General features: G+C 36.4%; 5 protein-coding genes across 12 annotated transcripts in view; 1 reads left to right on the top strand and 4 right to left on the bottom strand.

The window, feature by feature from the left end:
* Nucleotides 1-3,067, bottom strand: part of LOC139771121 (uncharacterized) — a 42,373-nt gene extending 39,306 nt beyond the window's left edge. Inside the window, exons 1-2 of the mRNA XM_071703644.1 lie at nt 2,574-3,067; nt 1,400-1,543 (exon numbers count right to left, since the gene is read on the bottom strand). Of these exons, the coding sequence (XP_071559745.1) occupies nt 1,400-1,543; nt 2,574-2,705 (276 nt within the window). The 5' untranslated portion in view covers nt 2,706-3,067. The remainder of the gene's footprint in view (nt 1-1,399; nt 1,544-2,573) is intronic.
* A 1,617-nt stretch (nt 3,068-4,684) lies between these two features.
* LOC139770987 (selenoprotein M-like) lies at nt 4,685-7,181 on the top strand. Its single transcript, XM_071703369.1, has 4 exons — nt 4,685-4,844; nt 5,072-5,142; nt 5,604-5,676; nt 5,753-7,181. Exons 1-4 carry the CDS (start codon nt 4,722-4,724, stop codon nt 5,846-5,848), a joined length of 363 nt encoding a protein of 120 aa, XP_071559470.1. The 5' UTR covers nt 4,685-4,721; the 3' UTR covers nt 5,849-7,181.
* A 136-nt stretch (nt 7,182-7,317) lies between these two features.
* On the bottom strand, nt 7,318-12,390 carry LOC139770985 (E3 ubiquitin-protein ligase RNF185). Of its 5 annotated transcripts, none has more exons than XM_071703361.1 (5): nt 12,193-12,390; nt 10,112-10,267; nt 9,899-10,030; nt 9,063-9,232; nt 7,318-8,934 (listed from the first exon to the last, which is right to left on the bottom strand). In XM_071703361.1, exons 2-5 carry the CDS (start codon nt 10,264-10,266, stop codon nt 8,837-8,839), a joined length of 555 nt encoding a protein of 184 aa, XP_071559462.1. In that variant the 5' UTR covers nt 10,267; nt 12,193-12,390; the 3' UTR covers nt 7,318-8,836. The 5 variants fall into 5 exon arrangements, with proteins under 5 accessions (XP_071559462.1, XP_071559466.1, XP_071559465.1 ...); XM_071703365.1 differs by lacking the exon at nt 12,193-12,390 and adding an exon at nt 11,857-12,001; XM_071703364.1 differs by lacking the exon at nt 12,193-12,390 and adding an exon at nt 11,546-11,788.
* Nucleotides 12,391-12,791: 401 nt separating this feature from the next.
* Sas-4 (spindle assembly abnormal 4) lies at nt 12,792-18,284 on the bottom strand. 2 transcript variants are annotated; one of them, XM_071703339.1, is made up of 6 exons: nt 18,061-18,284; nt 17,808-17,948; nt 16,398-17,407; nt 13,834-16,313; nt 13,505-13,646; nt 12,792-13,353 (listed from the first exon to the last, which is right to left on the bottom strand). In XM_071703339.1, the coding sequence occupies exons 3-6, from the start codon at nt 17,391-17,393 to the stop codon at nt 13,222-13,224; spliced, it is 3,750 nt and encodes a 1,249-aa protein (XP_071559440.1). In that variant the 5' UTR covers nt 17,394-17,407; nt 17,808-17,948; nt 18,061-18,284; the 3' UTR covers nt 12,792-13,221. The 2 variants fall into 2 exon arrangements, with proteins under 2 accessions (XP_071559440.1, XP_071559439.1); XM_071703338.1 differs by having other exon boundaries at nt 13,834-17,407; nt 18,061-18,283.
* Nucleotides 18,285-18,742: 458 nt separating this feature from the next.
* LOC139770979 (E3 ubiquitin-protein ligase TRIM33) lies at nt 18,743-24,476 on the bottom strand. 3 transcript variants are annotated; one of them, XM_071703340.1, is made up of 11 exons: nt 23,901-24,476; nt 23,482-23,711; nt 23,065-23,345; nt 22,875-22,985; nt 22,602-22,796; nt 22,009-22,121; nt 20,559-21,860; nt 20,266-20,431; nt 19,998-20,196; nt 19,757-19,909; nt 18,743-19,659 (listed from the first exon to the last, which is right to left on the bottom strand). In XM_071703340.1, the coding sequence occupies exons 1-11, from the start codon at nt 24,250-24,252 to the stop codon at nt 19,486-19,488; spliced, it is 3,276 nt and encodes a 1,091-aa protein (XP_071559441.1). In that variant the 5' UTR covers nt 24,253-24,476; the 3' UTR covers nt 18,743-19,485. The 3 variants fall into 3 exon arrangements, with proteins under 3 accessions (XP_071559441.1, XP_071559442.1, XP_071559443.1); XM_071703341.1 differs by having other exon boundaries at nt 19,998-20,184; nt 23,901-24,470; XM_071703342.1 differs by having other exon boundaries at nt 23,887-24,025.
* Between the last annotated feature and the right edge of the window lie 117 nt (nt 24,477-24,593).

Below are 24,593 nucleotides of genomic sequence, written 5' to 3'. Positions count from 1 at the left end.
TCCTGGTGTCACGCACACCATGCACGCACGCACACACACATATGTATTAAGTCATTATTTTTTTAACAAAACTATGCATTTATTCGATTAATCATTCTTTTGGCCGTAATTCGGTGAACGTGTATTGTCTATATTACAAAATAAACATTTTCCAAAGACTTGCTGCATTCATGAGAAGAGGAAGTATTATAAAAAGGCGTTTTTTTTTCATGATAATAATTAACGTGTCGTCAACCGAGTATGTTTTTCGGCTTTTTGACATATCCAGTTTTTTTCTTGGGCACTAATGACGTGTTTCCGTGTAATTTCTTTTCCTATTGTCATTACGTTTCTTATATTATTTTTTAACAGCCTTTATTTTATTATTATACCAATTTCTCTTAGCAAAGTTCAGATAGCTTTTAGAGGTTTCACACTAATGTTCTTCAATCAGTCCTTAATGAGAATCTAATCTTTCTAGGTCCACGGTAAAAAAAAAGACGCGTATATCATTACAGGCTAAACTGAATCACGGTTTCGGTATACGATAGATTAATATTTACTACATAAACGCTCGAATGAAAAGATTAATTCTAACGTTCCCAAACTCGACAATCTCAATTATCCAAACTTAAAAAAGAGAGACAGAATATCGCAAAGTTTTATTCGTGAATAGAAAATTAGTGTAATCTTTGTAAAAACTAATACTAAGATTTAACACTTATAGAAAAAACGTTTCACTAGTATTATAACCGTTCTATTCTTAACACCTCCATATTCTTGACTTCTTAAGGAACACCGACACGTATGCGTACGTTAAGTTTTTAATTAGGTTTAGGATTTTGAAATAATATTTGCCACAGAATCTGTCGAAGAAAATATAGGAATCCCGTTGTATGACGGCAATTGTAATATTTGTCACTTGAAATCGCATGGTACTAAAAAATATCTTTTACTTTTTATCCTCAAAAGTTCGTCTCCGCTTTCGTATTTTTAACATATTCCCCTGTTTTGCTACTTTTACATTCGTCATGTAATTACATGATTATATCGGAACGCAGCCATAGAGTAAGAAAATAAATGACAGATAAAAAGTACCGTGCGTGTATTAATACAAGAATATTCAACTTTATTAAAATTATATATTAACAACTTGATTAACAATTATTAAAAAAGAAAAGAAATAAAAAAGAAAGTATATTTTTTGCAAAACTGCTTATAAATTGTTAAATTTTATTTTCCTGTTTATATATGTATATGGACTTTATTATATCGCGTTTATTATTTCACGGTACTGAAATTTACATTTATATGATGTCATGAAATTTTGTGATATAAGATAGGATTGATTGTGATAAAACAGCATGATAAAATAGCAGTAGAGCGGTAGATGAAATATAAACAAAGTACAGAGACTTACGGACTCTGTTAACGGTGGTAGATTGTACTGATCGCGTAACACCTGTTGGGTGCGCCGACACTCCTCTTGGAAGTCGCAAACGAATTCGAGCTTGCCCAGACACTGAACACAGATCGCCTTGGGCAGAGGATCCTTTTCATCTATCTGCGATTCACAAACAAAAGTGATCTAAGTTTTGAGAAATGTACTTGTGATGTACTTGCAAGAAGATAAAACCTTATTAAGCGACATTAGGCCTCATCACGTAAATACTACCGCTCTACTCTATAGATACAACAATTTGTGACAAATATATAAATATGTTGTTACATTCTGGTACCCACTACTTAAAGTTCTATGACAACATCCAAGCCTGGAATTACCGACAAACTTAAATATATAATTTTTACACAGTTACAATATTCATTACTTACAATTTTAAATAAAGCTCATTACTCTTCTCTCCGAAGAATTCGCCCAAACAATTTGTACAAATGTAAAAATAACTTGTACAATAATCTCATGGCACGTTTACAAACACTCGCACATGAAAATAAACACAATATTTCTGTGTATTTAATTTTTTTTTCAAACAGTAGCGATAGCAATTCCACGGGAGATTCCATAAGAATCTCGTTGATGAAGTAACTCACGTAAAATGTCTATTCTTAATTGCGATATTGGAGCAAGTATAAAGAAATCTTTTGCCGCTCGATAAGTGTATAACTCGCTAGTGAAAGCTCCTATTAAATATCAATTTCCAACATGACAATATCCTCCAATCTCTTTTTGAAACTTAGACCTATCTTTAAATAAAAGCAGATCATTATAATATATTAATTAATTAAAATGTTTGTTATTTCTTAACAGAAAAAGAAAGCTGTTGATGAAGTGATGTAGTAAACAAGAGACCAGTTAACACAAAGGTAACAATTCAACATGAATTACACAAACCTCATCGCTTGAAACCCTTGTTAATTATATTAACAAGAGTTGAATGTTAGAAAGTGTATTCAATAAAATTAGTTCAATTAATTGTTTAAAATCACAATTATTTTAAAGTAAGCATTTTAAAGAGCATTGAAGCATAGTAATTAATTATGTTAATAATCTCCCTTTCTCTCATAGCCATTTTCTTCTAACCCTATAGGGTTATGACCGGGTCGGCGAGGGGAAGCGTGTCACCGCGACTCACCAGGATGTTGATCTTGTGTATCTTCGTGCCAAGGTAGCGTCTGACACCCTCCTCCTCAAACACGTCGATGTAGATCTTCTCGTACTGGCCGCATAGCCTGCACATTTTCGCCTCACCCTCTTCCACGTCCATTCTTGTTTACCTCGTCGCAAGCGCGTCCTTATACATGCACGCTGGGTGCTAGTGGTGCTACCGCAAGGTGGAAATCCCGACGGGGCATCCACGCACGCCGTTGTCGCCGTTTCGTATCTCGTGTCGACGCCACTGCCACGAGTGACGCTTCCTCCTCTACTCTTTCTTTTTGATGAAATGTTTCGCCCGATTTTTTTCCTCTCTCTCTCTCCTCTTTCCCTCGTTTTTGGAAGAACGCGACCACGTCCCCTCGTCCGTGACGCCAGGACGTGCGCGCGGAGCAGGAAACTTGCGTGAGGAAGGGGCGAAAATGGAGGCGACTACACTGGCGTTACTACTTGCCATGACAATCCAGCGCGCGAAAAGATTTTCTCGGAGAGTAGCCGCATTCGAGCCAAACTCTGCGGCATTGGTCGAGCCGAGCGTGACGCGTCGCGTCATACTCGGGGTGACCAATCAGCTAATGGAGGATTCACACTACGTCCGATGTTCGACGTACGACGATCCGACATCCAATGAGCCTCGTTACACCGGACCGTTTGATACGCGTACCAAGTACTATATTCGTATCAAATCCGTATCAAATCTCGGGTTATCCCGGTGTAAACCAAAATTTGATACAAATTTGATACGGATACAGTACTTGGTACGCGTATCAAACGGTCGGTGTAAACTAGGCCAATAACAGAATTTATTATTAGAGACAAAAATTTCCTATTGGATGTCGGATCGTCGTACGTTGAACATCGGACGCATTGTGAATCCTCCATAAGGCGAGAGCCGAGAAGTCTGTTCCTTTTACGTCGCAACTCCTTTTTCAGCTGAACTTTTTGCACGGTTCATCTGTTCTCTTTTTCTTTTCACATTGGAGAGAAAAAGAGACAGGATAAACTGCGCAAGAAGTTCAGATAAATAGAACAGACCGAACGGACCTATTTCCTGCACTTTTATGTCTATTTCTATCAATGTAGATTAATTTTTATCATTTTAATCGCGGTTGAACTTACTTTTCATCTTTTTCTAGTTCTTGAAATTGGAGAAAGATAAATGGTAAAAGTTGAACCAAGATCAAAGTTAATCTAATCATATAATTATATAAAGAAAATTATCCAATCGCATTTTATGCTTATTAAATTGCTTTTTGTACTAAAGACAGCCGTTCAAAATTAATTGTTTCAAATTTACTTTTGTTGTAAATTAAGTACTTCTTTATTTTAAATAAAAAGACTGTTATAATCTTACAAAAAAAAACAAGAGAATCCAGCTCCAATGAGCAAATATTTATCAAGAAATGCAAAGAGTGTAACTCGTTCGTCAAAATAAACAAACTCACTGTCATAATCTAAAATTCTAAAAAAAGAGAAGCAATTAGAAACCGGAAGCAACCGGTTCCGCTTCCTTTTAGGTATTCATGTCAGATGTTGGAACGCAGCCAATGATCCAATGAGAGAATGCCTGCGTTCAGCCGAACCTCTGCTTAGCGAAGCGAAAGGTAGCAATTGCATGTGATTGGTTCTTACCTTTGGATTCAACCAATTACACTTAATTGCTACCTTTCGCTTCGCTAAGCAGAGGTTCGGCTGAACGCAGCCAATTTCTTTTTCGAAAACGAATTTTCCTCATTGGACCATCCGGCTGCGTGTTCCGACATCCGACGTCCGACGTATTGTAGAACCGGCATTAGGCCCGGTCTACAATCAGTCGTATGTCGGAGTCGGATCTCGCAACGTAGCCGATGATCCAATGAGAGAATTTCTTTTTCGGAAACAAAATTTCCTCATTGGACCATCGGCTACGTTGCGTCTTCCGACTCCGACATACGACTGATTGTAGACCGGGCCTTAGGCCCGGTCTACAATGGATGTGTAAGTCGTAAGTCGTAAGAATTGGCCAATCACAGTTCATTATTCTTCGACCGCAAGGAGAATAATGAACTGTGATTGGTCAGTTCTTACGACTTAAGACTTACAACACCCATTGTAGACCGGGCCTTATTACGTCTCAATTCTCAATCGAATGACAAACATGGCATCTGATCGTCTGATATTTATTACAGTCGCTTTCGCACTTTCGTTTGTTTCCGTCGCGAATTTCACGGACGCAGCGAGCGATTTTTCTTACGCGTCTGCGAGAGTCGAGGTAACGTGATGAGACGTGATCTGTTTTATGCTAAATCAACATGATGTCTTATCGGATATCGCTCATTAGAACGCATGACGTTCGATTTTTCTGTATTATAATTGCAATACAATATTGCTACAACAGTAATTAAATGATGTTTTATGTATCGAGAAATTTGTAATCACATCTCGTACGGACCGGTTTCCTCGTGACATCGTCGCTATCTTACGTTATTCGTTTTCCAGAGCTGTAGCGGTTGCTCGCTCAATCGGCTGCCGGATGTCAAGAAATTTATTTTCGAGGACCTACCGCAATAGTATCCTTTATAATAGCATACTTGTTTTGCATATTTATACATTTTTAAAGCTTATTGTCAACTGCATTGTTAGTGACAATTGACGTAAAATACTTATTTTGTTCATTTTTCACATATTTTGTCTTATTTTTTATTTGTGTTACATACGTACACATGCATGAAAAATAATTTAAAGCAACATTGACATTTTGAAGGTTGATAAATAGGTAAAGTTAACTTTTTATATATATATAAAAAATTGCATGTTATGTGTTTTCTAAAGATCTAACGTACAGATGTGTTTTGCATATTTTAAAAATTTGCTCCTAATTTATCAAAAATAGTAATCTTTTAATATAAGATACCTAAAAGTGTATAACTTCCCCCCAAAAAACAGCAAATAAAAGACTAACAAAATTCAATCAAGATTCCATCGAACTATATACCTATTACTTATGTTTTTTTCCTTAATACACGTACAGTGGCGAAAATGTGGAATTCAAGCATATTCCAGGTGCAATACCAGAACTCGTGTTATTGAACGCACGTGGAAAGGTTTAACAATAAAAAGAAAATATTAACATAATTATAATTCGTAATATCCTACTATTAATTTCTGAAAATGTTGCAGGAGCTAGAGAGACACGTGTTGTCCAAATTGACTCGAAAAGAATGTAATGACTTGCTAGTCTCCAAAGGCTTCATGAGAGATAAGGAGGAGATGTAAATCTTCCAATTGGCGTATATTGTGAGAAACAGTATTCTATCAAAAACTAATCATTATCTCTAGGAAAAATAAATAATTTCTGATCGTTTATTTCTATATACATCGTAGATATTCAAGATATAATAGTTTTGTTTGTTGGTAATATTCCAAGAATAAGCTATATTGTGTACAGTAGCAGTAATTTCCTGATCTATGTAAATTGCTTTTATCGAGAGTTGCGATTTTCGGTGCATTATATTGGTGAGCGCTTCTCTCGAAGAGCTGCAATCTGTGATAGATGCCAAATCTAAAATCGGATGGAACATTGCACAGTGCGATATCCCGCAAATCCCATTAATTACATTATATTCTTCATTTCTACTAATTCTTTAACCCTACAAAATTTTTATAACCAAACAAATTAAGAAATAATAGATTAAGTTATTGATATAATTATTAAATCAACTAGAGTTTAAATAGTATCAATAGTGTACTCTACAAAAGTTTCTTTAGAAAGTCTTAATTATGGATAAAAACCTCTTTTATGAATTTTATGAATATTAAAAAAAAAATTTTTTATGTCCGTCAATTTGTACGTTATCCGAATTATTTATGGATAGGATTTTATATAGTAGATGTGGATACGTGATTCAATCACAGTATCTATTTATGCATCTCTAATCACTTCTCCTCCATCTGTTGCAATTCGATATTGGCGCTCTTTCACTGCTTTAAATTAACCCAGTTGTTGCAATTGTTTTTCTGTGTCCAATGTATGTATGTACATACATAGTAAGTTGATTAGTAATATTAGTGATATTAGATTACTGATATTAGAATTAATATCAGATAATAAATATTGATTTTTTTTAAATTGTTTTATTACTTTTTTATTAATAAGGATTACTAACATTGAAAGCAATTGAAAGCTTAAATTCTTTCACCCACAAGTTTCTTTATTTTTTATAAAACTGTTTTTTTAGTTTCCATTATATTTTTGTATTCTATTATACGTTCTAACGTTCTAATAAAATGTTTTCAAAGGAGGTAAAATGTTTCTTTTGCGTTTACACAACTCGATCCATTTTTTTGTCATCATGTGCCATTTCGTTTTTCAACCGAGTAGTTTCAGTTGATTTCTAATCAAAATATGACCTGTTGAACTGCCCTCGAACACGTCTCGAAACATAAAACTCCATTTTAAGTATCTTACATAATGTGCTTTTGAAATGAGATTTGAGTAATGACTATATAAATAGACTTAAGAAGACCTCACAGAGAGAGAGAATCACAGCAGAATAAAATTGAACATCATTGAACGAAAGAACTATGAATAAATTAATTACTACTGATAGTCTCGTAAGAATCCATTTTTTACGTCCCGTTATATTTCAATGTATATACTATATTATTAATATTCCATAATATATTAAATTGTTTAAATGCATACGCAATTTTAATTTAAACTCAAAATTATACACACAGGTATGTATATATATATATATATTATTTATTAATTTATTATATACACACTGTTCAAATTTGCAGTTTCTCACAAAACCGCGATTTATCTTAACGATCTACATTAATATCTTCCCCTCGCTGCGTATTCACTTAAAGTCATACATTTTTATACTTTAAATATTATAGCAGATGCACGCACTCCCTCTATGGGTAATAATAATATATATATAGTATGTACATAAAAAAAAGTGACATCAAAATATCAGAATTATCCAAATGGGAGAGGAATCATCCCATTCGAAGTATACAAATGCCAACGAAACCGTGTAAAACATTTTACATGGACAAAACACTCGATGTACCTTTCTTCCTCTTTTCTAAAATAGGAAGAAACGAGTTTTTTTTATGTCCATTTCCAATACAGATTAACTTTTACTTTTTATTTTCTTTTAGTTATAAAAAGTAGAAAAAAATAAAAAGTAAGTTAAACTGATTAAAGTTAATCTACATTGGTAGAAATGGACATTAGTCGTACAGTTTGGGACACGCGTAAACGAACTTCATATATTTCTGTTGTTTTTTTTTTTAAGCTCCTGCTGGCTCGATTGCCAAGTCCGCATCAACAGTGCGCACAATATCAATTGTGAACTGTCAGGCATAAAAAAAATGATGTTAAAAAGCTAAATTATTCTTGCAACGTACATACAGCGACATTTTTCGTGTTAGTGCAGTGATCTTGTATTTAAAATAATTGTCGTGGTGTTAAAATATAACGAAAATTCCTATTTTATAAAACTTAATATGTGAAAGCAAATATTTATTTCAGCAGCTGTCAAACAGCTTGTTTTATCTATTTGACAACTGCTGAATTGAAGTAAATATTTACTGTCACATATTAAATTATAACAAAATGGGAGTTTCGATATATTTTAACACTACGGCAATTATTTTAAATACAAAATCATTGCATTAACATGAAAAATGACGCCCTCCCGGCAGTTGGACTACCAGTGCTGCCTCAACGGATAGATAACCGGTTTAAAATAACGACACCTTTGCCTCGTGCAGCGGATAAGCGGATTTTGCATAGACTTGTGAGACTATTATAGCACGTAGGTAATATTATATACTTTTTATGGGCTTATAATTAAAAATCGAAATTTTTCAGTTGACAGTATTCTTCTCGGGGTGCAATACTTATTACATCATTTATCCAAATACTTATTACATCATTTTTCCAAACAAAAGGGGAGTTTTCGGTATATCTTACAAGTCTATTTTACATCGATTACAAACGCTTTAATTAAATTCAATAGAAAAATATTTTTATTTTAATAATGTCTTACGTTGCAAAAATTTTCATATATTTTTTGACTTCTAACGTCATCAATCAAAGATGGAGGCAGTGAATGAGGAGCTTTAAGGGACTTTGCAAGAGCCACGTGGAAATCAATACAATGTTGCGATTATCACGAACCAACAGGATATCATAAGACAAAGTATTACAAATTATGGAGCAGACTGGTATGTGATTTAGAAACAATGTTATGCCATCAGCAGCCAGCAGATGAATATTATCGCTAACCACAAAAATATCTTGGATAAAAACTGATCTTCCTCATATTGCGGTGTGCCTCTGGGAGCTGGAAATAAATAATTTTTTTTATACATTACCTCTCAATTATTGTCTCATATATGAGAAACAGGAACACGAAGATAAGTTCATCTCGCAACTTGTACCGTTCCCCTTAAACTTAATGACAAGTGTTACCTGCGCTTGGTCGTGTTTCTCCGAAATTAAAAGTCGACGTAAAGAAAGCGAACGGAAAAGTGCCAATGCCGAACGACATGTAGGAACCATCGCCGAAACCAAAGCCGGGAAAGCCGACATTGGCTTCTGGCTCTGACCTTTGACCGGCCGGGCGCGGTGGCACGTTGTTCCTGAAGCAAAAATCGTTATCACCAATTAAACTTATATCATTTTCTAGGCCAAGCCCTTCAAAATAGCTTATTACAGCATACAGGTGACTTCAAACAAAACAAAACTCACTTGCGCGCAACGTTATCTTAACATAAAATCTCAGTCTTAACGTAAGCGTCTCCCGTCAACTTAAACGTGATCGAACGCAAGCCCCATCCTCCCCCAACCGCACAGCACAACGCGTCACATATAGAAGAGAGGGCGGCTCACATGCAGTGAACTATAGAGCCGTTTATTCGTGACCAAAGCATATTCCAGGGAAACAAAAATAATAGAATACCGTTGACCAATTAAAATTCGCTAAACATACAGAAACCAATTAATCCGTCTTTTTTTTCTTGGTGCCCGGGCGCCAACATGGGATTTCACGTTTCAGTACGGTATATAGTTCACTGCTCGCACGCCACCAATGCATCAATATACTAGATACAGGTATAATAAGCAATGGTAATAAAACAATTATCTCCTATAATTTAACATGATGTTACACATGTAAATTTTTTTAATATTAGGTTACTAAAGATCTATTTCCGACCGTAAATGGCGTAAATTTTTTTACATAATCCTTGAATAAAAAGAAGCAATAATTAATTTTTAATTGTGACAGAAAAAAAAACAAGTTATACCTTGGATCTTCTTGCTTTGTAGCCCCACGTCCATATAATGGAATGACTTTTTCTTTGCTTATAGCAGCCTTGCATACAGGACAAACCTGCCTAGTAGGTCTAGTCTCCAGCCACTGGTGCAGACATGGCCAACTGCATTATTATCATTCATATCATTCAAATTATAGGTAATATTTCACTCTTTGACACGTTACGTTATTATCAAATACTTACCAGAACAGATGGCCGCACATACTGACTACTGCATCTTTCGCGGTATCCAAACAGATATTGCACTCGAACATCCTCTCATCCTTCTCTTTTTCCTCGGTAGAGCCTGCGGATCCCGATGACTTGGATGAACCCGCTTGTTCCTTTGTCCTGCTCATCCTTCAAGTATGCATATGTTCATAATAAGATTTAATCAAATATTCTTGCGTTTTAGGATAATCGTTTAACGCATTAATACTACACATTTTGAAACAATTTCCATAGTTAACTAGAGCTTTTTAGTTATAATTAGAAATGTCAATAACTCGCATTTCTAATTATGACTAGAGAGTCTCTAGGACTCTCTCATCTTAGAGACTAAGAATTCCTAACTTGCAGAAATTAATAGCTGTCGTACAATGGAAAAATCATATATCCCAGACAGCACGTATGTCTAAAAGACGTCGTAAAGACATCTTTTAGACATGCGTGCTATCTGGGATTTGTATTGTCATCGTAAATTTAATTAACTCGACCGTATGTAAATAAAGGCTGCGTTCCGATATTCACTGCCAGTACTGAAACTCTGTAGTGTACGTTACGTAAACTATAAATTTTTAGTACTTGAAGTGAATATCGGAAGCCTGTGTATGTGCATACGCACATACATATAAACGAAATCACAATCTACAATGAAAGAGCAAATGCTGTTTAAATTGTCGGTGACAAGAAATGTCTCCAAGTACAGAGGGAATTTGAATGCGAAGTGTGTCGCACGTATTATAAAGTCACTTTAAAATTATCTAGCACAAATATAGAAATTTTTATTCCTTTCGCTTCCAAAATGATATACCGAAGTCGGAGTAACTTAAAATTGAGAAATAAACCTAAACATTTACGATAAACACTCTCAAGTCGCGTAACAGAACATTGTAAGAAGGAACTGAATTCAATTAATTATTTGCAAAATCATTGGCATGTATCAGGCGATAGAATTGACAATGCAATTCTTAACGCGCAAAAAAAAAATCATTTCTGACAAGTGACCATTTTATTCCAGATTATCTATTGTAATATTGAATTTACAATTCAAATATTCTTTAATTATGTCCTTTATTCTTTTCAACAAATTGACGAACGCATCTTTTTTTCACTTATTTTGAATCGGGTTTACCGAAAGACGAAAATAAATCCTCCCCCCCCTCTCCCTCTCTAACTCATAACTTTACCACGTCATTCTGTTTGCAGGCTTCTTAGGCGGATCGTTATATACGCGCGCAATTATGCCACTTAACGTTTTTATCGGCACCGTGTCACTTTGTCCTTTTTCTCCCTTTCGATATGTCGTTCTATTATATATTTTCTCTTTTTATTCAACGGTAAAGTCACCCGAAATAATAAACTGTAATAAACCACGCAGTTTCTCTCTCTTTCTTTTTCTGCCTTTAACACACGTACTTTCTTCACCCAACCGTGATTCATCCGTTAATTTATTCCATCGGTTTAATCTCTCGTTCGTTCCTACTTTTTTTATCGTCTGTCTGTTGCTTGCTCCAATAGATATTATAAATGTCAGATCCGCAATAACAACTTCTCTCTTTCTCTCTCTCCCCGCTCGCAAATATTACGTCATTCCGCCTGTTACTTCATATTCATTTCTAGTATTTCTACACTTGGGCACCGTTCGAGCCTTAATTTATAACGAACAACAGTTTCGCCGTGTCACCCGATTTTCGACAGAAATTATTTATATTTCCGCAATTTTATACCTGTCGCGAAAAGACAATTCTCTCTCGCTCTCTCTCCGTCTGTTTGTCTGTCCGTCTGTCAGCCGAATATATGTATATATATGTACATATATGTACAATCTACGCCATTCCACTTATCAACCATTCCTGCATTTACACATCATCCGATTCTTGATTTCCTCGTCAACATAACCTTCCTACGCTTCATTTACCTCGTTCTCCGTCCACATTCGTATATCTTTGAATAATTTTAAATATATATACTTTATCAATTATATATACACACACATGTACACATATATATATTTCTCCCTTTCCTTATCGTAACCGCGTACATGAAAAAATTACGTCACTCACTTTTTGCCAGGAGGAGGGCGGGCTCGGCCCTCGCAATGGCACGCAAGCAACGAAATCGCGTGTCCTTGCTTCACGACGGAGACTCGATGCAAATAGAACAAATAACGAGAAACCCGTTTCCCCGTGCGATCGACTGGCGACGATCGGTGACAGCGACGCGCGCTACTATGTACGTACGAGACACATGATTGCCCAAACGGGATAGTGGTGGATGACAAAGAGAGAGAGAGGGGGGGGGGGGAGAAAGAGAGAGAGCGAGAGAGATGTGAGAGGTATGTATGTACGTGTAGTCGGTGACGGTGACGGCGGCACCGGCACATCGGCGTTTAAGTATTGCCCGCGAAAAATCGATTATTGACAACGTGATGATTTTTGCGCGGAAAGGTGTAACCGGTAATCGCGATGATCGATTAGGTGTTCGATCGATCGAACGTACATGCGGGCGAAAATGTTTGAACGCTCAATTACATCGTATTTTAAATTACTTATACAAGAAACGAGGTGATTAATTCTCCTCTCCAAATAAGACAGTTACTGTGATTAGGGAGAGTGTAGTAATTACTTTACTAACTTAGAACAAAATTATTATGAACATTAAATGAGACGATGTCTGATTATTATTGTATCGTATCGTAAAAATATTCGTTCATATGACATTATTTCTAAATTACTTTCTTTAAGAAATTAATAATTTACAATTAGCGACATAAGTCGTAAATCAGTAATTTACAAGGTGCATAATATTCATTAAAAAAAAAATAAGAAGTTACTTTAGCTGGCGGAGTTTAACGGAATATTCCATATTTATGAAAAGCTCTCCGTCTTTATTTATTCGCTTGTTATAATGAAAAAGATCAGCATTAAGTTTCAAATTCTTATAAAAATAATTACTATACAATATATCAATCGTTATTTACAATTACGAGATAAATTAACATAACATCGTATATGCTTTTGCGCTTACATATATATATATATCTTCGTTTCTATTGAGATTCATTAAAAAAATAATAATAATCTTGGAAAGACTTATACATCGTACGAATCCATCAAGAGATTACCATCTTTATCTTTCAATCGTTTTCTTCCACTAGAATAACGAGTTTCTTGGGTACCATCCGTGTAAACTAGCTTTACAGTGCCATCAGGATATTCTCGTCTCTGAAATATTCAAATGTCGTTTAATGAATAACGCTAACTCAAGAACTTGCACGTTTATATGATTCTATGAAAAAAAAGGCGAAGCATACATATTAGATGAATTGGAGCAATATATTTAAAATACAAAATAAGAAGTTAGACATCTGTTCACCTTATGCTCTTTTGTGTGAATTTCTTTCTGGCCATTCGGTAATGTCAGAATCTTGTCGCCGTTGATAAAAGTTTGCGCCACTGTCCCATCCGGGAACAACACTTCGACGGTTCCATCGGACATACGCTTTTCCACTTGACCGCTATATGTATATAATTTTTTAATTTATTATTTATACATTATCTATATTTTTATTTATCATTACTTTTATTTATATCCTAGGTATTTATTATTTTTTATTTATTTATGCATTATTTGGAGACTAAAACGAAGCAAAGCATTGGAAGCGAACGTGATAATAGTGAAACGATAACGAAATATAAACATACTCGGGAAATTCTAAAATCTCCAAGCCATCGGGAGTCGTTGTGTGCCACGTTCGAGTCGCGGCATAAAAATATTTTACTCTCCTGTTCTTGTCGGTCTCGCGAACGTCCCCGTTGTAATAAATCATCTTCGTAACTTCTTGATCGGGGAAGATCTTCTTGACATTACCGTTCGGATACCAGTACTCTATACGTCCGTCGGGAAACTGAATCTGTTTTACAGCGTCCGTACTCGTCTTGCTAATCTGACTCTGAAAGGAGGTGGCGTGCAACGTAGAATTTAAATTCTTCTCAGGCGATATTCGACCTTTTCTCTTTTCTGTTTCCATTTCCGTGTCGTTTTTATCCGAATCCTGATTTACTTCGCGTGATCTGTTAGCGTAATGCTCCGTATTACTCGCAACGTAAGCCGCACGCTCGAAATCTTTGCTCGTAGAACTGGAATGGGATCTATCATTACTCTTTGCATTCTGTATTTGCGTAATTATTGGCTGGGGATCGCTCGACGTGCCCCGCTTTGTACAAGACGGATTTTCATTCTCCATCAAATCCGACGTTGCGTCTTTCAATAAATTTTCGTATAAATACCGCTTCCTTTCCACAACGTTCCCTTCCGGGAGTTTCTGATTGCCCTTAGGCTGCGATTCAATCTCAACTTGTTTATGCCTTACTTTGTTCGCAGATGCATCATCATCTATTTGTCCAAAGCCATCGTTCGCATTAATTGCTTTCATGATCGACTTGTTTCCACTTTTGTCCTCATCCTCGTCGTCAGTGTCATGGACGGAAGTATCCGACGAAGTATCCGATAAATCTTGACACATCTTCGGAGGGGGTTCTTTGGACGGAGCCACGGCGACGCGTTTGTTGATTTGATTGATAGCCTTCGTAATTACTTGCCCGGTGCTTTTCCTAAGATTTCTAACGTTCGTTTTTTTAATATTCTGCAAATTCGCGATTTCTTGCTTCAACTTGGAAATTTCTACTCTTAACACACGAAGCTCGCTTTTATACCTTGATTCAGCGGCGCTCCACCTGCTCTCTTTGATGTTCAGCTCGTCTCTCAGTTGTTCCAATTCTTCTCGCAGAGTCTGCGCCTTTTGCCTCTCGGTTTTACTTTGCCTCGCCTTCTCCTGAGCATCGCGAATTCTGCTTTCCATCGCTATCTTCTCACGCGCTACTCTCTTCTTCTCCTCTTCCAATTGGTTTTGCACTCTTCTCCTATTCTCTTCGAAATTCTTCTCTTTCTCTGCGTATTGTTTACGTAAAATTGTCTCCTCCTCTTGTAGCTTTCGACGCTGAAGCAGCAAGGCCGAGCTTTCCTTTCGAAATATGTCTATTTCCTTCTCAAGTTCTAATAAACGACTTTTCAAAAGCTCCGTCTCGAAGGTGCTCGTTTTATTCGTCCGTCCCTCAGATGAGTAAAGATCAGCCTCTCTCAAATTCGAATACACTTTCGCTATCTTCTCCGTTATTTTCTCCGGCTCGCTTCTCAATACATATTCCTTCCTTTCGTGCGCATTTAACTCTTGAGCGTCCGACAACGACAATGACGACGACGACAACGACGACGACGACAGGACGGATCGCTCTTCGTCAGATGTTTGAACAATTTCTTCAGTTATCGGTGTACATTCGTTATCATAGGATGCATCTTCATCAGGCGACTCGTCTTTATAACTTAAAGTATCTTCTTCGGGAACATGTACAGTTTTCATTACATAATTATACGAATCTTTCTTGCCGCGTCTCGTTATATCTTGCAAAGATGATCGTCTTGGAGTGTCAACTGCTTTTTCATTGCTGATAATTTTCAGGGAGGAATTATGAATTTGTTTCTCACAATTAAACGGCAGTTTCTTCGTAATGTTAGATGATTCCGTGTCGCTGGAATGATCGTCCCAATTCTGTTGTTCAATATAGTTTTTCAAAGGAGGACTGTTCGCCGTGTCGGACATGTCGATTAAATCTATGGTTCTATATTCATTGTATTCTGAGAATCTAACATGATGACTGATATCACTGGCATCACTGGCATCACTGGCGTCACTGGCTTCACTGTCATGCGTTAAATTACGATCATTTCCCATAGAAGTTCCTCTCTCTTCGTCGCTGTTCGACGATACCGTGATAATAGACGTATCATGATTTTCTGAATGCTTTGTGTATGCTTCGTCGCCTTGCAATACTTGATTGGTAGGTATAAAATAATCCTGTGCCGCTTCTTGCATATTATCAACAGTTACGGTGTCCCAGTAGGAATCGACAGTGGTGGTGGCATTGGTATGAGAATGTTTACGAGGCTCAACCTGGCGCTGAACACTTGATTTTGATTTTCCAGTATGCGCAGCTTGTTGAACCATTGGCTCCTGCTCGATCATAGCGCTCGTTCGTTCATCGTCTTGCCGTTCCTTACTCGCCACAGTACCGTTCTCCCTTCTCGTTTGATTCAACCTGCTCTTTATCTTAAATGGCGTAGACTGCTGCAAAAATGCAAGTACTGTGCTTGATGTCGAACAGAAACTAGAATTTTCCGCCTTTTCTTCCAAGAGCTCAAATATTCTTACCTCCTCTAATTCTCTCTCCGCTTTCGAATCACAATCTGATGTATTTATTTCTAGTGGGTATCTCGATCGATTAGAAGTAACGTTATGGGTGATTTGATTAGTAGGAGCGATAGATTTACCGGAAACCTTCTTTTTCGGTAATGGAACAGTTTTCAAGTTCAATTGTCGCTTTCCACTTGCGGCGGAAACATTGTCCACAGTTTTCGGAAGTGCATGTTTATGTAGGGTAGATTTCTTGCTCGTATCACTTTGATCAACATGTCGTGTATTGGAGGATACAGGCGTGTTATGTCTTTTCACAGTAGTCGCTGCCGGACGTGAATTTGCAGGTATTTTAAATCTCGACAGTCCTTGACCCTTCTTTAGGAACGGTTTCTTCGGCTTGACCTTCGCATCGGTCTGCGCATTCGGCATTTCTGATTCTCTCTTCAATTTCTCTTCTAATAATGTCTGAAAATCTTTTCTAGGTGACGGAAGAGGAATGTCATCGATCAAAGCACATTTGTTTGAAACATTATTCAACGACAGCGGCATTATCCCTTCTATTAACGAATCAGCAACGAATTCCTGTGACAGTACACCAGGGCTGCGATCTTTCATAGAACTTCCACTTCTATCGACAATTGTAGAGGCACAATCCGAATCGTCACTCCGCTCTTCGTTACAATTTTCGTACGACGGATCGGCATCCGTTGATATTCCGTCATCAATTATTTCTAGTACATCGTCTGAATTTTCCACATCACATTGAAGCGCTTTATCAGGCATCGTTTCTTCCGCATTTATCCCCGTTTCACGCGTAACACACGCGTCATCTGTACTTTCAATAATATCGAAGTCGTGCGTTGGCAAGCCAAGTGCTTTGTAAATACGATCTTGTTCGTGGCTCAAAATCTCCCTTTGTATTCGTTGTTGGTTTAGCAGTCTCTCTTGCTGCTCCACCTGCCATTGCCTTAATTTCTGTAAACGCTCGGTTATAGATGCTTCCACGTCCATACCGTTTATGATGCCTGAAATAGTTAAAACTACTGATTCTAAACAAATTATTAACTTAAAATAAAGTGTTCTTGCTCCAAACAATACTCGACAATCTACAACCAATTACTCCTGTTTATACTGGCTGTGTATATTTACACTATACATATATAGAATAATATCCAGATTATGGAAAAGAATCTCTTAGATAAAATAATTGTCGAAATAAAAATAGACCTGTTCTCTTTAGCTAAACTTCTTGCACGATTCATCTTTTCTCTTTTTCTTTTCACGCTGGAGAAGCGTGAAAAGAAAAAGAGAAAAGATGAACTATGCAAAGTTCAGCTAAAAAGAACAGGTATGCTTTAAACTTCTGCTGAACAATCTGATGACCAACAATCTTTCAATGTAGATAGTAAAAACAGAAATACTTACTTAAAAAAAAACATACGATGCCTCTTTACAGCATTGAAAAATATGACGTCAAAAATGTGGCATAGTTCGATGTATGTAAATATATTTAAAGGTTAAATAAGGATAAAATACTGCAAAGAAAGTTCGACGTGCAAAAAAAACCTAAAACAATAAAGACATAGTTTATAAGTTATTTCATATTCTTGTTCTTCCTCTTAACATTCGATTTTATACTTGGAATTCTAACGCACGTGCGGCACGTGTAAATATTTACCAAAATAAACCGGCTTGATTGAATTTTGTTTTGAATATTCTCTCTCGTCACACTCTCATTATCTTTTCATCCTCTCTTTTTTTAGTAAAAAAGATCATAAAAGAACAATCTGATAAAACGCTCAATATTAATATAATTCTAAAGAATCATAAATAATCAAACGTTAACATTTTGAAAGGCTATTTTTATTATCCGTTGATACTAACGTAGAGTGTTTACCAACAGAAAACACAGTGGCACCCAATGTCCATGTCACTAGAGTTTGGACACCATATCCGCCATATTCAAATTAACTATGGTGCGCTTTTCAAAAACCTTTAAGTCAGTTTAGTATCTATGGAGTTAATTAACAAAAAAAAAGTTGAATTCAATTTTAGTTCATATGTATAAATATTATTATTACAATTAAATCTGTAAAAATACATAATAATAAAATATAACTTTTATCGTTTGTAAAATGATATTAAAATTGTATCCATAAAAATATAAGAGAATTTATTTAAATAAATTCTCAGCTTGTATAATCTACAAATCCTAAATATAATTTCTATGTTCTCTTTTTATGATTTAAAACCTACATTAATATCTCTTTAATATCTCTATCATTTTTGAACAATTATCTTCTTTAGAGATGTAAAAAAGAAATTATGTTGCGCTTAAAGAAGAAAAGCTAACTACTTAGTGAAAATAGTATAAATGGAACTTTATTTAATATTCTTATCTATATATGTGTATATTTTATAAAATATTTTTTTACGATGAGTAAAAAGACAAAACGAATATCGAAGAAAACCTTATTCAACAAATTGTTGGGTAACAAATTAATTACCTTATTAGTCAAATATAATGTTAAGCATTTTTGCGAAGTTACTAACGTGATAAAACTTCAAGCAGCATTATATTAATATACTAAAAATATACTATGATTGTAATTAAAAATCTAGAGCGGCGTCATATTATATTAAAATATATCTATATATTCGAAAAATGAAACATGTCGAAAAAGTTACACTTTAGTATCGTTTTGTCATCGTGAAATATTAATACCGTCCATCTAATCGAGAAACTGAGAGACAACCGAAAAAATTTATTATAAATATTTCAAATAAAATAGAACGCTCATGCACCTTATTTCTTGCAATGTTTTCTAGGAATTAATCTTCCCAGATAGCAAGATGACGTCTAAATACGTTTTAATGACGTACTGTTGACGTTAGAGACATTATTAATATCATTAAGACATTATTAATACGTCATTTGACGTCACTCTGCTATCGGCTTTTACGACAGTTTCGGTAGTATTTATCACATTCTATCAAATTATTAACTGCAGTCTAGTCCGACAGTTATAAAATCGTGAAAATAATTTAGCCCTAAACTCAACAATTCCGACGAGGTGTACTCGACAATTCGCTTATCCCTCTATTAATCGTTAATTATGCGTCTGTATTTCCTATTGGGTGGAAAAACTTCCTCGTCTTCCTCCTTGTCAGGTGCGAGAAAGGGGTCGTCATACGCGTAATTTGGTGCCCATTTCAATAACAATTTCTCAAAAAACTCTTCTAAATTTCTAGCTTCTTGGTAAACTTGCGAATCCACCTGAAAAAAAAGAAGGTGATGCGGATAGAAACGCAAAAGAGGGAGGCGACGATGGTAAAAAAAAGACAAAAAGAATTAAGAATTTTGATCAGCTTACAGGATTGTAGGTAAAAGCATTTTTAAACATGAGTCTGATGTCAGCCATGACTTGTCTCAAATCTGTGTAATGGTCTGCATGATCCGATTTTAATTTATCCCTGATTATGTCTAACGCAATTGGCTTCTTGATAATCCGATGATAATCAGTAATCTGCGGACAAAAAACGATCGCTAGATTATCTGGACTTGTCAATCGAGTACCGGTATCGCGAAAAAAATTTTACTGCCTCGTCATTTACCTCGCTCGATACAACCTCCCGAAAAGGTAGGCTCTGTTCATACTGACAATAAAGTTCCAAGACAATCCTTTGTGCAATTCGCAATTCCTTCGCGCTCATACCGCTTGGCCTTTTTTCACTGCTCGACACATCGTCCGAGCAATCGAGTACATTTGTACACAGCATACACTGCCAAGTTTCACTCTCGCTAAAAGAAGCACTATTTAATTAATAATAGCGGAGAGAACAGACGAGCGAGATAAAGATACATCGTGAGTGGGAAGCTTACTCTGGAAATGATTGTAAACTAGGTATATGACAATAAAGATGGAAGACTTTTGGACATTTGTCGCAGCACAGTACCGCGTCTCCCCCGTCCATACATACGGCACACCAGTCCTCGTTTGGATCGTCCTTCATCACCATAGAAGCGGTTGTGCTTTTCGAATTCTCCGCTGAAAGAGAGATACAAATTGATATAAAAAGCCTGCGCGAAGTCTTGATCATACGGCATCAAAAGCAATTAAAAGTATAGTTAACACTTTGAGCTAATAAAATGAAATAACACCAAGTTCAACTAACCCGTTGTATTCTCAGCCGTTGAGTTTATATCCTCGTCGGTGGAACTATCGACTTGTGCCGAATCTATCTGATTTCTTTGAGCCTCTGGTATCACTAGGATTCCATTACTATCTAATTTCGCAATAGTGAGCATCAGATCATTCAACGATTTCTGACAAAACTTATCTAAACTCTTTTCGGTGTCGTCCGACTTGCCAGGCGTGGTGACAGGACTAGGTGTTTTGGGTATGGACGAGCTGACAGCATGTAACAATGACACAGTGGCTGAATTCTGCAACTGTGGTGGATTGTCGCACGAACTGGCGTTTACATTGGTGTTATATTTTTGATTATTGCCGGTTTGTTGATTTCTTAATGTAATTTTGTATGTATCATTGGTAGGAACTGGGGTATAAGTGGGCACATGCTGCTGTCGAGGCAAGGTATAAGGAAGGCAAGGATTCGCTTGTTGCGGTATGTGCCAACGATGGATGGGATAATTTCCCATGTGCTGCGTCGATGGGGAAGTCAAATTGCATTGTTGCAAACGTGTCGTCACAGGTACAACTGATGTATTTGCTTGATATGTGTGGGGTGGTGGTACTTGGACTCTCTGTGGATTGCCACCTGAAGAATATCTGTATCCAGGAGAAAATCGGTACGGTACGGTATGATTGGCGGATGCCCGGAACGACGGATAAGGAGGCGGTGGAATGGAATTGTGCGCGAGAAGCCCGCGTAAACTTGTGTTCTGTCCAAGCTGATCCAAATTTTGAGCTTGCTGATGTGGATGCGTGGACGATGTTACTTGCTGCTGATGACAGGTTCCCAACGGGCGTTGTTGATGCATCAACGGAGGTTGCTGTAATCTAGTATTGCTATAGTTTACAGAATACTGCACCCGTGGCTGATGCGCTTGTGGCGATGATCGAGGTGACATATTATGCGGCGCGATATACTGTTGCATATAATTTTGTGATTGTTGCGCGTGTTGTTGTTGTTGTTGTTGTGGTTGCGGCTGTTGCTGCTGCTGCTGCTGTTGTTGTTGTTGTTGTTGTTGTTGCGGAAGATGCAGAGGTGCTTGTTGCGGGTAAGAATTCTGTTGCACGCTAGTGGATTGCTGCGTTACCATTGCAGGTAATGGTAATCCCTGCTGAATAACAACGGGAACAATACCGTCCGTGTGAGTATTTACCGAATTCGTAGCTTGCTTCGGTTCGGCTTGCGATTCGTTGTAAGTCACCGTGCTGTTATTGTTAGCCATTGGAGATAAGGACGGGTATACTCTACCATCGACGACTATTGCCCCAATTGATGACACCACTGCAGATGCAATATGAATATATTGGATTATGCTCACATATGGTGTAAAATACAATCGATTATTGACTTTCTTTAATTTCAGTATTACTTCTAATTGTTGATTAAACCAGTTATTAAATAAGAAGTTGTTTAATGTTGCGTCACAAACCTTTTATTAAATCTGGTACTTTTTCCAAAGATAAATGTATCCTGACAGGTATCTCAGGATTTGGGATATCGGCTCGTCTACTTTTTATTCTTTGTAAATGACTTGTAACAGATCTGTAAAAATATCATGTATTTTGTTACATATTCATGTAAAATATATAGCGCATATAATAATATACACACACGTATATATGCATGCACATGCATATGTTTATATGTAGGAAGTTTTATCTAATTCCAACATTTGGAACTTCCAACTTAAGTAATGTAAAAAAATATTTGAGACAAAAATTATTTGGTTTTGTGGGAAACATAAAAAATAGTAATCTTGGCTGACAGCTTCAAAATCATCAGTTAAAATCCACTTATATTTTTCAATGAAAATAAACAAACTTTTTTGACGTAAATTCTGACGTGATTTCCCTCGATATTCTATATACACAAAAGTATAAAGATACTATGACAAACATTAACAGTTTATAGTAACATTTCATATTTCGATATAAAATATATCTCGTACATTTTTTCACAATATTAAGGTAGAATTGTATGTGTATAAATATATGTTTGTATACATCTATAATTTCAGTATACTTTTTACTATATAATAATTCCATGTCCGAGCCTTTCTTCAAAGCATGAGTGCCAAAGAGTATACAATGATCCGTAAGCCTGGATAGTTGATCTAAAGCAACTTTTTTCTCATTCAACGTATTCTGCTTTTGATCACACACTTCATTCAATCTCATTACCAACTGCTTCCCTCTTGTATTAATGGCATTTGTTAATCTGACATAAAAAAGATAAAATATTAGTAGTAAATCATATATCCTAGTGCAAATGTACATGTACACTTGTAATACTTACTGTACCACCATTTGTGTTATATCTTGAACAAGACTTTTTTTCTTCTCCTGTATTAGAATCTGTCTATCCTCTATAACTTTCATCGCGCTTTTCAATAATACTCGTTTGTAACTGAAAATTATTTGTTTTTTAAATCTGCAATCTCTCTGATAGATGTTCTACCTTAATTGTTATTATTTACAGATCCTACCTTACTTCTTTAAGCAACATTGACATGGAAGTACGAGTTTCGGCTGCAATTTCATGAATAAATTTATATTTATGATCACGATGTTCGCTGAGTTGACAGTCTCTGCAGGTCAGTCTATCACACGTTTCACAAAATAAAGAGAACTGTTCGTGGGAATGGATTGTGCAAAATAAATATCCAGGTATCTTCTTATTTCCTCGTTTAACATTTTCTCTATCATTTGCTATTTCATCCTTAGGTTTAATTATATGATCCTTGGTTATCTTCAATCTTTGATGAGCCTTAAAACAGTTTCATCCAATATGATTAATCAACATTTTGCTCAGATATTCGTTTAAAAATCCATTCTTTGATCTAAGAGGCATATAGACCGTATATATGTATATTGCTTGTGTTTAATACACAATTTATAATCACCATAACACAATTCTGGCAGATAAATTCTTCGCACTCCATGCAATAACTGGTAGCAACAATGTTATCGTGGCAGCTAGTACACTTTTTCTCTTCCTCGGCTTCTTTACTCTCATCGTCCAATCCTAGATCACTTTCTTCTTCCAACAGCTTTGAGAGAAATCTGTTCTCGATCAAATTTTCCACTTGGCTAGCCACATTGCAAACATGACACATAAGGACGTTACTCTCTACTGCAAAAGATAAACATTATTACAAATGTAAAATGTATTTAACGTAAAGTTACAACAGATGCCAAGAGTAAGAGCCAACCAATGTTGCTGAGATTTAACAACCTAATGGACGAGTATGCATAAACTTTATCGGAAGCAACTTTACAAAGGAGATTGAGAGTAGAAAAGAGCGTACACATGTTTACATACACAGTACATCTACGTCGACCGACGTATTGTGATCGCTGATCTTATTATTGACGCATATAGTGCATGCTGCGTGTAAGCACTCGAGAAGCTTCGGGTTGTCTCCCATGGTGAACATCTTGTTGCAAAAGACGCACTTTGACAAAAACGCGCGGATCTCACTCTCCTGACCCTCGGTAGTGCACTCGATACGTTGGTCGTTGCATTCCTCCTCGATGCAAACTGCATCCTGCACTTGAGGCTGTTGGGTGTCCTGCTTGGAGCTGTTTTGCTCCATAGGCTCCTCCTTCACCACCGCAGGCAGTACGGGCAACGTCGACATCCCCACTATTAATTCGTTACTTTGACTTTCCATGATTGTGTAGAAGCTCGACGGCACCGGTCCCTTCGTTGTTTTTGGCAATTAAGTTGACGTTATAATTTGTGGCAACAAATTTCGCTCAAATAGTATAGCGGGTGCAGCGCCATGGCAGCCATTTTGATTAATACATGTACACACATTCGCGCGGGCAAAAGGATCGCAGCGCCTGCGTTCGATGAGCTTCGGAACGCATTCGATTACTAAAATTTATTTTTTTATTAGCTGTTCTCGGAAAAAAAGCGCGCATAAAAATTAATAAGACCCTGCGCATAATAGAGCACAAATTAGGAATAAGAATATAAATATAAAAATATTCCTGCAATAAATATTAAATA

Source organism: Temnothorax nylanderi, unplaced genomic scaffold (assembly GCF_030848795.1).
Source record: "Temnothorax nylanderi isolate EJ_2023f unplaced genomic scaffold, tnyl_v1.0 TNYL_tig0035_pilon, whole genome shotgun sequence".
Classification (NCBI taxonomy): Eukaryota; Metazoa; Arthropoda; class Insecta; order Hymenoptera; family Formicidae; genus Temnothorax; species Temnothorax nylanderi.
Note: the sequence above shows the minus strand (reverse complement) of the source record. Positions and strands in the feature narration are given on the sequence as shown.